Raw genomic sequence first — 17,738 nt, 5'->3', positions numbered from 1 at the left:
TTATTAAATGCAGATGTTGAGATTCTATAGTGTATCCCAGCTGCAACGTTAAGCTTGCTTATGCCCAAATATGTACATAACAACCAAGATGGCTACATAAGGGAGCATCAGGGAGGTGATAGTATAATAAACTTGATGGCATCATAAGGGGGAAGCTATAGCTGACCCAGTCTTGTTGTACTTGACGCAGAGAAGGTTTGATTCCGGCAGGACTGGTAGTCCGCAACAAGCCCTGCCTCTTTCTTGAGGATGGAGAATATAAAACACACTTTATTCACATTGCGACAAAATGCAGTTGCGACTTAATGGTCCTCACTATTTCAACACATCAGCTCAGGCCTCCAAAGTGAACTGGACGCAGAGGAACAACAATTGTCAAACTCTGCTATCTCAGTAGTCAGGTCAAGCTTAGAGATATAGCTACACTGTCTGATGATTTCAAGTCAACCATTCTCGCAAAACAAAACAAAAACAAATAAGTTTTCGAAAGATATTCGAGAATGTAAGATTCAGACTACTTATCCATATTTGGCCTCCAATTACCAAGAGACCCGTAATATTGATAGACCCCAGCAGCTAGCCACTAACCAAGGGGCTGGAGACGCTGCGTTACTTTTTTCAGATTCAAGCAGCGACTCACCGTCAGAGGAGTATTACAACTATAACCCTTATTTTTCCACCACTTGCTCGAGGCACAATACCTTTTTTTAGGCAGAGGCCAGCTGAGCACGCAATACTGGGATCTATATTTTCTCCAGTTTCCCCCACAGGGCCTTCGTGACGACAATGGCACCGCAAGAGAAAGACACATCGCTAAAATTGGAAACACTGTTACCTCAGGTCACAATCTGTCAGAAATCCAAAACAAGAGTCCTTGCTAAGGGATGGTCATTCGTCCCCACCAATCCCACTGATTGCTTTCTAGTCGAAACAGACATGCAGAAATTCTTCAGGATGGTTAGGCTGAAATCCTTCTTTCACAAACATAAATCTACATCTAGGCAGGAAGATACAGGCTTCAGGGTTACATCTACCTTCACACCTGCAGGCAACGTAATCTCTAAAGACATCATTATATTTGAAAGGTGCATCTTGAAAAGATGCACCATATCAGACACAATCCTACCAACCAGGAGAGAGCGGCATTGAAATCATTGACATCTAATGCTGAACTGGTCATCAAGCCAGTAGATCAGGGCAGTGGTATAGTAGTCATATAGGGACATGGTGTTAGACATATTACAAAACCAAACAAGGTACACCACTCTCAGAAAAGATACATCAGCTGAATTCATGCAGGACATAGTGGAAGACACAATATGCTCTACGACGACATTGGATCGCTAGTGCCGAGTACGAATATCTTAACCACTCAGAACAACCAATACCATCTTTTTATGCTATCCCTAAGGTACAAAAGGGCCCGGTTAAGGCACCGATTGTGGCTGGCTGTGGCTTCATATTGGAACCTCTTAGTACGTTTGTGGATATCTTTCTTCAACCGCTATGTCAACTTACAGAGACTTACTTAAAAGACACCTTAGCGGCTAAACAATTATTTGAAGGGATGCCATATGATCTGGCAAATAATATTTTGGTCATCAAAGACAACAGGTTGCTTTATACAAACATCCCACAGAGTGAAGCGATCAAGTGTATGATAGAGCACCTTACACAAAGCGACCAACAACGCGTTCCAATTGAATTAATGATCAAATTCATGTCCCTGGCGCTACAAAAGAACTATTTTACCTATGATAACCAATTTGATCTGCAGACTAGTGGCACAGCCAGGGGCGTGGCATTCGCACCCAGCCTGGCTATACTTTACATGGCACATTTTGAAGACCAATTTGTCATTTCTGTCACCAACACTTATAGAGCCAACATCAAAATCTGGCGTCCCTACATAGATGACATAGTACTCATATGGACAGTTTCACAGGACTTACTCTGCTAATTTCTTGACTAGATAAACCTCAAACAAACGTCCAGTGGACCGTAGCCAGCACCACATTCATTTTTTAGATCTATTGATAAGGCATAACAGTGGCCTATTGCAATGCTCTCTTTAAAAAAAAAAAAACTACCAATCGGAATACCCTTCTACATTTTTATAGTTTTCACCCACAAAGTGTCAAGGAAGGATTGCCTTATGGGCAATTTTTGCGACTTCGCCGGAATTGTACTTCCAACTCGGAATAACAGACATGCCAACAATTTTAGTGAACGGTTAAAGGTGAGGGACTATCTGAAAAAATGGAGTGTCCCACTCACTCAAAAGAGCTAGATTTACAGTGAGAGACTCTACTAGCCCGTAGGTCTCAACAAGAAAAGTATGACAAGTTAGTGTGTGTACTTACACACAACAATAAATGTTTTTGATGTAAAAAAGAATTGATCAAGAAATATTGGCTGCTCATTCTTCTCAATATGACACAAGAGCCTACACCTATGTTTGCTTACAAATGTTCTAAGAACTTAAAGGACGTTCTGGTCCATTCCCGCCATAAGCAATCAAGAGAAACAACTCACAACTGGAACCTACATCCAATTAATGGATACTTTCCTTGTGGGGGATGCTCAGTCTGCAAGTTTACCAGAACGATCAAGTCGTTCATGATTGGTCACAGACAATGGGAGCCTCACCAACTGCAAAACAACAGGAGCAGTCTAGTACATTGATTGTCCATGTGGCCCCAGATATGTTGGGCAAATCAAGCGAGCAGTCCATGTGCGAATCTCGGAGCACCGCTCTCACATTAGGTGTAAAAACATTGCACATCCTCTTGTATTACATTTCCTAAAGTTTCAACACTATGCGGAAGACTTTAGTTGGTGGGTTTTGGACACAGTCATAAATATCCCCAATGCCCAGCAGGCACTATTGAATAAAGAGGCCCAATGGATTCATCGGCTTGATTCCTATCAGGAGGGTTTCAATGACCAATTTATCTTTTCCTAGATGGGGCCAATTACACCCCTGTTTTTGTTATCTTTTACTCCTCACACTTTATACAAACAGTCCGCACCCTTGACATGCCGTTCTATCAGACACAGAGGCACTCGCACCTCTTTCTCTGGACATGCTACTGTTCCAACTGGGCAGCCTTGCCGCTGTGAGGCTTTGCCATGATTCATGCACCCTTCTCATTCATATTGGGAGTGATGGGCCAGCATTCTCCTGAGGTTTGCGGTTTTTATTCTATATCTGTAATGGACTCATTTGCTCTTTGTATCATGGCCCTTGCCAGACTCAGCTTCCTTCAGTCCCCATTCTTTCCATTGTTCCTACCATATTCAAACATGGCCGCCAAGGTCGCCTCTTAAAGTTTAAGCCCTTCAACTTTGCTGGTGATGTCATTAAACACACTGTTGTTTGCACAGCAAAAGCTACAGCTTTCATGTCGTCAATCGTTCCCGATTCCAGAATGAAGCAGATTCATGTTTGTGCTTGATGCTAACAGCAGATCACAAGCAGACAGTAGGAATGTAACACACGCTCCACCCCTGTTACTTTTGTTGCTCAAATAGGCTCTTGCATGATATGCTTTTACACTTCATTAATATGGGCTTTCCTCAAGCATTACTGTGCTCCCATATGGGCTCAGTAGTTTTGCATTTGGCATGTTTGGTACATTGCGCATGTCTGGGCGTTAAGTAATTACGTACACCTTCCCTGTGTCTGTTTTCACAGTATCTTTTCCATCCTTTGGAGGAGCCCAGCTGCCCCTCCCGCTCTCTCTCGTGGGCAAGCCATATCCTTGCGAGGTAGGCACCAGTTTGGTCATGTTAGCATTTGGGCCTTGCAGCTACCTTTCAACATTCATTTTTCAAAGGCTGACTTTCATCATGGTGGTATAGCATCTTTTGTGCCCTTAGTTCCACCCATTCCTTGCAGATCTTTCTCGGCTTCCAGCACAATTGGTTTGGCCGACTTGCGACGGCAGGTGATTTTAAACATGAGTGTTTGGGGTACTTCTCCCTTCTCCGTCTCTACCTGCAATTAGGTAAGCATTTTTGGCAATTCTAGCATGGGCCCATGCAATGGCACCACTGTGGCCTGTGTAGTGTACATACATGGCTATACATGAACTTGAATCAAGCCTTGTTTTTCCCCTTGTCTTTATATCTTGTTGGTCTACAGATTTGCACTTAACTCCAGGTATCGGTGCATGATACATAGACTTCCTTTGAGTTGTACAGGTAGGTTCCAGGTGCAGTGAATTGACATAAAGCTAGTCATAGCTTCTTCTCTAAAGGCAAGGGTCTCAGTACATTTGCAAAGGTGGTTTTAGACTTGTTGGCACTCTTAGCTCTAGTGCACTAAGCTGCGTTATTATTTCTGGCTCTTTTGGAGACCCGCGACTGCCCTCCATCCCAGCAGTGCAGTATAACGATTTGCTTTTCACTTCATTACACCTTCTTGTGTACAATATTTTTCTATAGCTAGTAGGTGTCATGGTTGCACTTCTATATGTTTCCATATATTCGCACTTCCAGTCTTGGAAAAGTGCCAGGTTTTTAACATGTATTTTATTTGAGTAGGTTCTAGTTATGATTTACATAATTTCCTCATTTTAACCTAGGGTCCACCAAAACGTGCGCTGCATATACGCGGAAGTTGTGCTGGCACACATTTCAGAACTGATGTTCTACATACCAAATTTATTTCACGAATTGGAGGACTATGGCCCTCTATCCGGTTTTAATATGAATTTCAAATAAATCAGTGATGATTCCTTTGGGAGAGGTTGCATGCCGAATGTAGTGCTCAAGTAGATTGCTTCTCATTTAGAATACGAAGGGGAAGCATAGGGTAACCTGGGATCCAGCTTACAGTGTTTGATGACCTATTTGAGACCAATTACTTGTGTCTCTTGGGCTTGGTAGTTCAGTACCGTAAGCACAAAATGTTCAATCAAATCTTTCTCTTAAGCATTCGCCTTTTCCAGTCCCCTTTTGCCAGGGTTCTTTTTGACCATTACGCATTTTTTGTTCACTTTGCCGCTTTATAACAAAAACGGACCACCCTGCTGCTCGGCATCACTGGCTTCACAGCTAGCCACTTAAAAGTTCATCACTGGTTAGCTTTCTTTCGCGTCTCATCAGCATGTGCGCAACTTTCACTTGTGAGAAACACTGTTGCGGCTTCAAACTTTCCTCGACACAAAATTGGCCTTTCATGTCTTTCACTAACTCACTGGTTGTGGGCGTTCCTTTCTCGTCTCTGCGGCTTTGATTCAGAAGTCAAGGTTAATACCACAGGCTTGGCCTCACCTCCCCAACTCTGTCGCTCAGCCGGGAGGGTCGTTGGCATCCTTGAAACAATGCAGGTTTATTCTGGTTTCCGATTTGGCTTTCGCCACCTCTCCTTCACAGCTTCCTGGAGGCAAGGACCTCCTGTGGGGAACTTCAGGATTTCTCTACCCTTTGCTCTAGTCCCTTGATCGGTCGCCCTGCTCTAGTAGGTTTGCCTTCGCCCCGGAAGATTTGCTCCTTCTCGTGTCCACCTTGCTCAGAGTGTGTCTCTATGATCCGCCTTTTATCCGTGTGGGGAGAGCTAATGGGTATCAGATGTATGTGATTAAGGTCAAGTGCCCGACTTTGCCTGACCCGATTAGCGGGACATGTAAATGAGATAACTAAGGGTTATCCTCTTTACCCTCAGTCGCCCTCTTCCTCGGCCCAGTGTTTGTGCAGGGGTGTGGGGGGTAGTTGGGACATCGGAGAATCATATAAAATGGGATCAGGCATGGGTATGTGAAAGGGGTGAATACCTCGTTTCACCATCAGTTGCCTCACCCCCACTCCTGATCACCCAGGTGATCCGTCCGCACTGGTTCACCCCCAGGGTCTGGATCCAAAGGCGATGGTGGTGCCCTGGCCACCTGAGAGAGATTCCTGGAGACTAGTAGGTGAGACACCCTTCGATTTCTCACACATGGAAGGACTGATTTTGTGGCTATATAGGATCATGATGTTCAGGGGAGGTTCTACTGTGCAGGTGGCCAGAGTACAGTGGGAGTAGGCTCTAGGGCATTAGATAGAGCATGGAACACTTCTATTGCTTCTTAGTATAAAATGCATGCCTTCAAGCTGTTGCACAGACAGCTATACCTTCAAGGAACTCCAGCAAGGATGTTCTTGAGGTCAAGTCGGCTATGTTGAAGGAGGTGCAAAGCATAAGGAACATAATAGCACATGTGGTGGTGCTGTGCTCTTTCATAACTGCTCTGGAAAGAAGTCCTGTGCTGTATCAAGGACCTAGATGGGGCGCTGAGAAGACACGACACGGTCTTGGTTCACTTTGTGATTGCACAGGAGGGGAAGGATTGGTGATCCTTACTACATTAGACACACAACCTCCTACTGGGACAGGAGCATGTGCAATCTCATTATGGAAGGATTCTTTCCTTGCAACACTGAGTGAATGGGCAAGGATAACTTGAGAAATATTTGAAATGGACAATCTAGCTTTAATGCTTAACAAATCACTAGGAATCTCGAGCTCAAATGCTACCCCTTCTGGAAGAAATGTCAAAGTGGAGAAATTTGGGAGGGGGGGGGAGAGATGGACCCAAAAAAAGCATTGTGAGGCTCAGAAACGTGAAGTTAAGAGGGACAGGGAATGATGCTAAATAACTACAAGAAGCTGATGGGCTCCACGTTCACTCACACATAGTGAAAGGTAGTTGATTTTCACATTTGAAGCACCAATTGTTTGTGTGTATTTTTTCTTTCTTCCTTTCATTATTTAATAACAAATTGCGACGATAATGCCAGCAGTGTCACAATGTGTGCTCTGCTCAGTGATTGAGGAAAGATCTGATGGTCGACAGGGTATGTATTTTTCTGGGCAAGCTGAAAGGGTCGATTAGGGATATGGTTGGGGTATTCAGGCACCAGCACGGAGGAGGGGTCTGCCAAATTGATGGACCCACAGGTTTAACTCAGGCGTAAATGTGGCCTGGCTCAGTCATTTTCTACTCCTTGTTGCTCCCCCCAAAAAAGAATTTTGTTAAATTTAAAAACAGACAAATGATACCCTAAAAGCAAAAACCCGTGTATGCATGAATTAGATGACACTGTTAGCATTAGCCAGTTCTACAACACGGATATGCATCAGACAACTGAAGCCTTTTGGATCACAATGGTTGTACTTAAACAACAAAGCGAGATTAGAATTACTGTTTTCAAAGGCTGCACCACGTACATGCAGTCACACAATTGACCATTTCCAGGAGCTGGGATGTTAAAATAGTCATACTCACACACTGATAGAACTCTCTGTATCGCCCTTTGGTCATGGCTGGGTCATCTCGGCGATACACCTTTGCAACCTGGTAACGCTTCATGTTGGTGATTTTATTCATTGCCAAGTATCGTGCAAAGGGAACCTGGCAGCACACGGTTAAGGATAAAACAACTCTTCTCTGCAAAGTCTGAATAAGATGTCAACGCAACCAACCTGTAATATAGTTAGATAACACCAGAAGAACGTCTGATGATTTTATATCGAGAAATTAGCCTGTTTCACATCTATTACTAGACACAAACTGAAAGGATAAATACGATAATGTTTTATTTTTTTTATCAGGGTGTCCACGACAGCTTGAAGGAGGTCTGGCATGGAACCTCTGGTTACGTCATCCCAAACAGGTAAAAAAAAATACATATATAATTATAGATGTGGCGCAATGACGTACAGGTATCTATTCTAGTTAGTGAATGTTTCTCTGTTGCATATTACAGACATTGAAAAAGAAGCTCGAGTTGTCTGTAATGCGACTAGGAAACCAGAGGTGGAATATACCTCCGAGTAGATATCTACCCTTCCACATTTCCATTTTCTGTATTTCCTTTTCACACCCTCTCCGCTGACCCCATGCCCCAGCTTTCCATGGTCAAAGAGGGGACCTGGGGGGGGTCTACAAACATAATACATCTCCCTCCCGAACCCCAAACAGACCTTTGTTCTTTTGTACACCCCCCCTGTGCGGTCCCCTTTGACCAGCATTGCAGAGGGCAGAGAAAGGAGGGGACTACACCAAACACAAAAAACCTGCCACCCCATCCCAAACAGGAAAATAAATATCTGACTTCGACACCCATATGCCTCACAGCCGCATAACTATCTCCCACGGTCACTTATCCCCCTCACCAAAGGAACAATAGTAGCTGGCGTCTTGCCAAAATAAATCCATCCATCCATCCATCCATCCATCCATCCCCTTTTTATTTTAACGTAACTCTCCATTGAGGAAATAAATGAATACCTGGAGTACTGCCATCCACCCACCATCAGCTTCATCACCTCCCTTGCTCCCTCCCTCCCAGCGCGCTCCTTCAGCGTGTCAAGAGCCAGTGCTCCCATTCAGGCATGGGCAGACACACCTTTGACAAACTGTCAGAGTCACAGGTCTCATAGCATCAGGGGAGTCAGATTCTGCAACAGGGATGGTGGTCTTCCTCCACTTCCCTCGGGTCTTAAGAGATGCAGCAGAAACAAAGAAAATGTGGTATCCCTTTGGCACGATATAACATCCGGGGAATATGCAACACAATCTCCAACCTGGGACGTTACAGTAAAGGGATGTAGGATATGGGATGTGCAAATATTGTAGCAAAATAACGAGAGTATACGGCTTGCCCTGTGAGAAAGTAAGCAATCAAAGCCTTGACCTTAGTTTAATGCCTATATTGGCTTGAAGTACTTGTAGGTTAATAAAAGGGGCACATACTTGGCTATTTAGCTAGACTCACGTGTACCTTATTGAATATATTGTGTACCTTATTGAATGTCCATGTTGTAAAGCGGATGATTTCACCAACTAAATCTGAATCACCTCTCCCTCTGCTGCACTCCCATTGTTTGCTGAGTGTTTTCTTCGATCCAATCAGGGACCGGCATGCATCAGCCGGCCCTTCAGCAAGGCCCACTGGCTGGAACTGGTTTCTTTCATCTGCTTCTCACTGGGAGTGAGGTCCTGTTTCCACCCTCCTGCCCATCTGTTGTTCTCCTGCAAATGTGAAGTTTGTGCCTGGCTGCCGACCATTCCATTAGGGAGGTGCACTTTCTGTGCATTACTGCACCTCCTGGGGAATTATTGAACCTGAAAAATCAAAATTTGAAAAAAAAGAAGAAAAAGAAAAATAGAGGAAATTTGCATAATATTGCTGGAAAGGGCTGTTTTATTTGCCATTTTCATCGTGTAGCCATTTTTTGAGCTTTTTAATACCTGGAGCTGCGTTGCTATTTTGAAAGCACTCGTTTTTTCCTACTATTGCTGCTTATTTGACTGGTTTTGGCTCTTCCAAGATGGCCACCGTGGTTTTCTTTGTTGTGTAGGCAGGCTGTGCTGAATCACTTCTCCCTGTGCTGCACTCCCATTGGTTGCTGAGTGTTTTCTTCCATCCAATCAGGGGCTGGCAGGCTTCAGCCGGCCCTCTCAGCAAAGGCCCACTTTCAAGGCCCCTGGCTGCTCCCTGTCCGTTTCCGGAACGCTAATTGGGGTCCTCCCTTCACCTTAACCACAATGATGCTGCCACCTCACTCCTCTAAGAAATCCGGACTGCCTTGACTTTGCCACCTCCAGAACTATGGGTTAGTTCCCTCCTTATGGACTCACTTCTACTGCCTTTGACTATCACTGTTCTTTCTGCTTGTTGCTCCCATGTTGTCATCCTGCTGCGCAGTGCTTCCTAAAACCCTTTGCTAACATCCGATTCCAAGATTGATAAAGTCAAATCTTGCTGTTTTTGCTTTGTGCTAAAAAGTCATATCTTGCTGCCCATTGCGAAATTCTCTGTATTTTGCTTGTATATTGTTTCTTCTCTGTAACTTGCCAGCCCAGTGACCTCACCACTCTCTTTTGTCTCACACCTACCTGCCTTAGCCCCCCCAGTATCTCCATCCTCTCCTTACTTCCACCCCAATGGCACTTTCTGTTTCTCCTATCTTCTCCAACTGCTTCTCCATGGACTATCCTTCCCTTCTCACCAAGTCTGGTAGGAAGAAGTTCAAAAAGGATACCTTGGCCTCTAATCCTGGTCTTCCTATCGCCGACACCTACTCCAATGCTTCCGCCAGACAGACCCTTACCGACATCCTCTTTGTCGTTCCTTCGCCAGATCTATGGACTCCTCATATGGTCTTTGTGCTCTGCCCTATCTCCTCCTCTCCCATTAATGGTGGCACTCGCTGGGAAGTTCTCATGGCTTCCTTCGACGCCTCTAAAGTCATCATTAATGTGTACCTAAATGGCACTGTCATGGTACAAGGCCCTCAGGCCAATCTCCTCCTCTTTGATAGGCACTTCCCTCACCTCATCAATTTCCTCTCATTTCCTGCTGTCCCACCTCCTCTCCCCCCTTGGCTACCTTGCCCTCTCTCTCCTCCTCCTCCTCATCCTCCTCTGCCCCTCCTAGGGCTTTCTCCTCCGCAGGGTGTACCTCTGATCTGTACCCCTCCCCGGAAGGTCTTTAAGGCTGGCAACATTCTTCATATTGCCACTCTCAACTCTCGCTCTGCCGTCAAACACTCCTCTGACATCTGCCACCTCCTTGAAGAATTAGACCTTGATGTCCTTGCAGCACCCAGATCCTCCCGGTTCGGTGTGGGGGGGGGGGGGGGGTAGCCCTGATCTTTCCCGAGTGGATTCCTGCCTCTATAATTCCCACTCAGACCTACTTCCCTTTTGAATGCCTTGTCTGTAGGCTTTCTCTCTCGCCTAATCTTTCTCTTACTGTGGTTACGATATACCGGCCTCCTGGTCAAATCACCTTATTTCTCTCTGAGTGGGCAGACCTCTCCTCCTCCCTCCTGGCCTCTACCACTCAATTCTTCCTCCTCGGTGACCCAAATATACATTTAGACTCTCCTTGCTCCTCCTCTGTACTCTTCCGTGACCTCTGCGACTCCCTCTCCCTGTCCATCCTCCCCTCTGGCCTTACTCACTCTGCAGGGCACACACTATGTCTTGATCTCCTCTGACCTCCCCCTCTCCATCCCTCTGATAACTCCTCTCTCCTGGAGCGCTCACTCCCTCCTCTCATCTCATCTCATCTCTCCCTCTATTCCCCTCCAAGCCAAGCCTACCCCAACACTGCCACCTACCTTCTCGGACATCCGGCCCATGAAGCGTGTGTCAGTTGAGGCTTTTGCCGCCACTTTCTCCCCCCCCCCTCCACCTTTGGCTGTCTCTCATCCTGATACAGCCCTGTCTCCGCTCTACTCTTCAATTTCTGATACACTTGATGCTCTTGCCCCTTGTCATGAGGATCTGTTTGAAGTCCACAGCCAAGTGCAATTCCTGGTATGACTCTGACCTAGCTACACTTAAACGTAAGTGTAGGGCAGCTGAGAGGAAATGGAGAACTTCCTGTTCATCCTCTGACAAACTGGCCTGTCGCCTGCTACAAAGGCAATAGCGACTCTCTGTCCTCACCAAGAAGAGAGTCCATATTCAAGATCGTGTCTCTGCGGCATCTAACAACTCGGCCAAACTCTTTAAAATCTGCAAGGAGCTGGCCAACCCTGCTGCAGTCTCTACCCCTCCTGTTGCCTCCCAGGCTCTCTGCAATGCCCTTGCCTCTCACTTAATTTCTAAAACCCAGGACATCCTGTCCACCCTCTCCACCCACACTCCTCCTCTTCCCTCTCCATCTGTGCTTGCTGACCCTCCTTTAGCCACCCTCCCACCATCCTTCTCGTCCTTTCCTCTTTTAACCCCTGACAAGGTTGCTAGACAAGTCCGATCTATGAAAGCCTCTTCAAAACAGGTTCATCCCTGTTCCTCTAAAACCATCAAGGACCACATTGACATCCTCGCTCCGGCCCTTGCTGATTTCTGCAACCACTCCTTTGCCTCTGGATCCTTCCCCTCCCCTCTGAAGCACTCCTTTGTGCATCCTCTTCTCAAGAAACACACAGCTGATCCTTGTTGTCCAGCTAACTATCGCCCAATTACCCTTACTCCCTTTCTTGGCAAACTCCTGGAAAAGTTGGCCATCTCTCAGCTTAACCTTCATTCCAATTCTGTTGGCTGTCTCCATGACCACCAGTCTGGCTTCAGAGCTGCCAGAAGCACGGAAACTGCTCTCCTAAACATCCGTGAAGATCTGCTCACCAACCTTGACTCTAACATTCCCTCTTGTCCTCATCCTCCTCGATCTCTCTTCTGCCTTCGACACGGTCAACCATACCATCCTGCTCAGCCGTCTCCGTGAAAACCTGCGTATCACTGATCAGGCGCTGGCCTGGCTGACCTCTTTCGTCTCAGATCGACCCTCCCAGGTCCAATTTGGGTCCTTCCTTTCATTTATCTTCCTCTACCTGTGGTGTTCCCCAGGGGTCTAACCTCTCGTCCTGGCTTTTCAACCAATACCTGGTAACTCTCGCCCACTGCATTGCCTTTTTCTGCTCAAATTTCCAGTGCTACGCTGACACTCAACTCATTTTCAGGCTGCCCTCTGCCACCTCCTCTCCCTCTCTCATCTCTGATTGCCTAACTGCCATTCAAGATTGGTGTGCCGCCAATGATCTTTGTCTGAATGCCAGCAAGACTGAGATCCTCCTCATCGGCACACCTTCACCATCCTTTCCCCTCTCTCTGGCCGGCCTCCCTTGGCCCTCGTCCTACCCCCACCTGCAAGGCTAAGAACCTCGGGGTCATCTTTGACTCCACCCTTTCCTTCTCCGCCCATATCTTTTAGGTCTCTACAAAGTCAAATTTCCGACTTCCCCTCCTCAGTGGTACTCTGCCTTTCCTCTCCTTCCCCCAGAAGCTCATAGTATCTCAAGCTCTGTTTCTCTCTAGCTTGGACTATTGTAACAGCCTCTATCTAAATCTACCTGCCTCTACTCTCCGCCCTCTGCAACTAACCCAGAACAGGACTCCAAGACTTGTCCTTGGCCTCAAGCCCTGGGATCGTATCTCTCCAGCTCTGAAATCTCTCCACTGGCTCCCAGTGGATGCAAGGATTAAATTCAAAACCCTCTGCTTTGTCCACAAGGCTTTCTGGGGCATGGGTCCAAAATACCTCCAGCTATCCCTCCGCAAATACCTCCCCTCTCGAACTCTTCGCTCCTCTACCTCCAACTCACTCAGGGTCAGTCGTTTTTCTAAGAAACGAGCTGGGGGTAGATCGCTGTCTTCGGCTGGGGCCTCCCTCTGGAACAGCCTCTCTGCCACTCTAAAACTTGAGGAGAACCATCTCCGGTTCCGGAAGCACCTCAAGACCATCCTCTTTTCGTCTGCCTTCGCTCTCCCTCTCCCCCTGTCCCCTGCTGATCTGTTCTCTCTTGGCATCGTGCACCTGGCCACCCTCTGACTTTTGGGCCCAAATCCTGCTCATCCTGTCACCCTCCCGCACTGCCTCCGGGCCACCCCTTGCACTGGGGTCTGTATTTGTACCCATATAGCCCCCCCTTTTTCTTCCTGCACTTATCAGACCTGCCCTGTCTGCTGCCTTAAACCTAGCACTTGCAAATTGCTGGCTGCATTACCGTTTGTTGCCTTTATTATTTATTTATTGTTATTTATCTGTTTCTCCTCTGCTTCGCACTTTCCACCTCTCCCCCCTTCCATGCACTTTTCCCCTCCCCCCTCTCCCATGCGCTTGCGTGTTCTCTATGTCACTGGGCCTAGTGAGATCGCTGTTTTGTTCTCCCCTGTTCCCCTCCCTTGCCTTGTCGCGCTCTGAAACACTTGTGTACGAGCGCGATAGAAATAAAATATCAATCAATCAAAAAACTACTAAGGTCCGTATCCACTGTTAAGCTGCCCATTCAGGTAGGAGAGGTCATTTTCAACCCGCAGAAAGGATACAGTAAGGTCATAGCGTAGTGATAACAGCTCACCACCCTGGTCACTCAGGTCATAGATCAGCTTCGAGTCTTCTCCGTATTTCCCTGTTAAAGTTTCCTGCAGAACAAAAGAGGCAATTTCGATATAGGCATGAAAAAATCGGGAACAGAGCAGGTTGAAGTGCAGAGACAATGATCCTGCCAAACTAACACAGGAAAAAGGGGTTCTGAATAGGTCATCTACAGCAGTATTCTGTGTAGATCAGAAAATACTTTTTCAAAATGGTGCTTCTCCCAACAAGATTGCCTGAAGACTGCTAAAGCTTGTCAATCTGTAAGTTACAAACTCATGTCACACGCATTACGTTTTTCTATTGCAAAAAAGAGCCAGTATGGAAACACACTAGGACTGCTTTGATATTTTGCTTGTGGACAGCCTCGAGAAAGTCTAACATCTCTTCATAACTACTGATCCACGTTAACCACTACAACGTACATAAGTGATGTTCAGCTTGTTTTGGAAGCATCCAAAGCCCAACATGTATTTATGCAACTAAGAAGAGCAGAGAAGCATCAACATTTATATAAAGTTTACACATCAGGGTGCTCGAGGTCCTTTGAAAATTAGAGAGGCACAGTCATAATTTCTGCATATAAAATGGTTTCTGAAAACATTTTAAACTAACACGTTGAATCACTTTATTCAATAAAGAGCTATCTAATTCTTGGACACATTAATAATCTTAGAATAACTATTTCCGGTTCGGAAAATTGATGAAGACCAAACAACTGTAAGACTCCATGAACACAAGCCTCACATTTGACAAATGTACCCTATCTGTTGAAATAAACGAGATCACCAGCTCTACCAGAGCTTCCAGCATCAAATGTATGAAATGTGCAAAATAGCACACAAACTTTACGGTGAGAAGCACCCTGGCACTCAATGGAGTACATTGTTCAACATACCTTTATTAATATGTTAATCACCAGACGATGGAATGAAATCGCATGGATTTTTAAATCTCATAGGCATACCTATACTACAGACCACTAGTAATATTCGTTTGGTAGCGATTGATGCATGTATGCCAGAAAACAAAGTACTTGTCATGCACATATGTAATCTCTGGCGACTAGTTCTTTGCCCATAGCTGCATGAAGATAAACTGCACCGGGGCAGGGTGTTTCTTCTCCACCCCCAATCTTGGTTGGTTTAGCCATACCCAACATATCGCCTAAATGGCGGCTTTATCAGTCCATTGCATCCTGAGAGGATACCTGCTGCATACTGATACACTATCCTCTTTTTTTAAGCCCATCTAAGATTATGCCCCTATCATAACCACAGTATTGGTAGATAAAATGAAGTCACCTATGGGGAAAGAAGAGAATATGATTGGAAGTCATGGGAAGTGTCACTGGGTCTGACCATGTCAAGAGGTGCCCAAGAACCACTCTCAACGCCATAGAGGCATGCTACCAGGGCAGAGCCAGACCTATCCCAGAGGTGGTACAATGGCCTGAGGGGAACCACTGTTGCTGGCTTCCCTCAGGCCCTCGTCATGTTTAAGTAATGGTACTTCTTTGCCCCACAAGATGCCCATGAGCCTCTGTCCTGACCAGTTCTCTATCCTTTCTTTCAAGAAGACTCAAAAGAATAAAGTCTCTCCTCAACACAGCTATTATGCCAGACTCCGAAAGATGTATTCAAATGTACTATTAAAATGTGCTGTAGTTATTAGAAAACGTTGATATAAATATGGGGAAAAGGTTAAGTAAGGGGCCATGCCCGACAAGACCGATATTTCAATATGTCTATTGGTAGGTTTTGTCATTTCAAGATAAAGTCTATCGGTCGAATATTGATTAAGTAATATACTCTTCATGGCCATCATTGTACTTTTACCACCAGTAGACACAAGACTGTTGGAGATACTTCTTAAAGCTTACGCTAGATCTGTCTCCACCGCTTATCCATGGGATCTTAAAGGCCCGACCATTGGCCCAAACATTGCTTAATATTTGTTTAGCTAGCAGTGCTTTTGGGTCATTACATGTTGATAAACATAAAAGGCTTGGACCACAGACCAAGTAATCCTCAATGAATGGTTTTCTATTCCTTGAGGTACTTTTCTATTGCCAAACCACAAAACACTGCTACCTTACCTGATGCTCTTGACACCCTAGATGCTTCACATTGTTTTTCCATGCTTGAGGGTAAGGACCCACTTGTGTGTGTGCCACAGTCGTTTACTGGGAGACATGGCTGAGGTGGGGGCATCAGTGCCCAAGACCAAGCAAGTACTGCCACCTACTACCAGCCTTTTCTCTAAACTATATTTCAACTCCCGAGAATACGCTGCAAACCTCCATCCAAAGGATAGAGGTATGATATGTGATATCTCAATGCTTCTAATATCAAACCTGAGACACTTCCAATAGGATGAGATGTTATATCCAACACCTACAAGCTGATAACTTTCCCAGGACCCCACATTCCGTACATATTTACTCTTGCCCTAGTCTTGTGGGCAATAGCAAGGGCAACTGGGGACTGTCAAAGGAAACCCATATCTCAAGAATGGAGGCGAAGCAGTTCGGGTTATTGAACAACTGCACTAAGTAGTTGTAGCTGTGTTAAAACCTAGGTATTTGAGTGGTATTCTGTACTATGTTGTGAGGGGTCAGAAATGAGAGACAGACACAAGGGTGCTATATTCTTGGTTAAAGGCATTTTCATTAATTAAAAATGGGTTGGGAAAATGCCTCTATAGCCCTATCCTAAAGAAGAACTTCCCTACTCTAAGGAAGGCATGGTATCAAACAGTGAAGACAGACACAAGTGATCACAGTTCAAGGGTGTTTATTGAATTTCCATGGGTTGGATGAATGCCTATCTACCCCGAAATCTAAGGATGGGAGCAAGCTACAACCACCAAAGTAAAAATAACAGTCCTAGTGGAGTCCTGCTGAAATAAAAAGGGCCTATACTAATAAACATATTGGCAATTATTACTTCTAAATACAAATGGTGTGGGAAAATGATGTACGCAAAAGAAAGTGTTCAAGAAACAGTATGTCAGGACGCATGAGTGATAAGCTCCCCTTCCCCAAGTTTCAGCACGGAACAAGGTGTCACACCTGAGCTTGGAACACACTCCAGCTTCTTTTGAGCACCAGTATGCAATTCAAAAATCAAATAGGTCCTTCTGCGATAAAGTCTCTTGTTCTCCACAAGTCTTTCGCTCGCAGACTGCCACAGGTTACAAAAACAACACAAAGTTCTCCTCAAAAGTTCACCGTCTTTAGTTTTCAGGTATAACATTCACTTTGGGCCTCCCACGATCAAGCTCATATCCCTTTTTGAAACGTCAAAGGTACAATAGATCACCCTCAGCTGGTCTCGGACCCACTTGTGACTTGCAACCCCAATAGGCCTCCCTCAGCTGGGCTTGGGCCTTGGTAGGGTTCACTTATATCAAAGACTTTCGATTGTGCCAAGGATTTTTCTCAGACCCTCGCATAACCACATTGATTTTCACATATTCAAATATCAAAGTTTTTGCTGCTGTGTTTCTTTGCAAGACACCTTTCACCAGAGACCTTCGATTGAGTATCCACGCGGTGCCGGACCACTCTGCAAATTTTTATCTTTTGTTTCTCTCATATAATGTTTAACACACTTATCACCAAACGCTTCAACGTTCGCTCTCTGAGGACACATTGTCGCTGCTCTTAACCTTCATTTATACACAGACCGGCCTCGTACAGTTCCTCCAGACTCACCGGCTGTGTTGAAGGTTCTGGTTTCGGCTTTGATCCGGGAGCCAAGGAAGATACCACGGCATCTGCTGTTCCTCCCTGACTCGGCCAGTCATGATGGAGAGACCTGGGTATCTCGGACACGCAGAATAGGATTCTCTTG

At 45.6% G+C, this 17,738-nt stretch overlaps 1 protein-coding gene and 1 long non-coding RNA gene across 5 annotated transcripts in view; one reads left to right on the top strand and one right to left on the bottom strand.

Annotated features, from left to right (window-relative positions):
• The window catches only part of LOC138582676 (histidine--tRNA ligase, cytoplasmic-like), a 556,920-nt gene that overhangs the window by 431,472 nt on the left and 107,710 nt on the right, over positions 1–17,738 (bottom strand). For all 4 annotated transcript variants that reach the window (XM_069654213.1, XM_069654215.1, XM_069654214.1 and 1 more), the window contains 2 exons: positions 13,833–13,928; positions 7,275–7,400 (listed from right to left, as the gene is read on the bottom strand). In XM_069654213.1, coding sequence (XP_069510314.1) covers positions 7,275–7,400; positions 13,833–13,928 — 222 coding nt within the window. The remainder of the gene's footprint in view (positions 1–7,274; positions 7,401–13,832; positions 13,929–17,738) is intronic.
• Positions 1–17,738, top strand: part of LOC138582677 (uncharacterized) — a 192,139-nt gene that overhangs the window by 78,346 nt on the left and 96,055 nt on the right. Inside the window, exon 2 of the long non-coding RNA XR_011305060.1 lies at positions 7,601–7,662. This is a non-coding gene — a long non-coding RNA (uncharacterized lncRNA). The remainder of the gene's footprint in view (positions 1–7,600; positions 7,663–17,738) is intronic.

This window comes from Ambystoma mexicanum, chromosome 3q, assembly GCF_040938575.1.
Source record: "Ambystoma mexicanum isolate Mex_15411 chromosome 3q, UKY_AmexF1_1, whole genome shotgun sequence".
Taxonomy (NCBI): domain Eukaryota; kingdom Metazoa; phylum Chordata; class Amphibia; order Caudata; family Ambystomatidae; genus Ambystoma; species Ambystoma mexicanum.
This window is presented reverse-complemented; position numbering and strand designations above follow the sequence as displayed.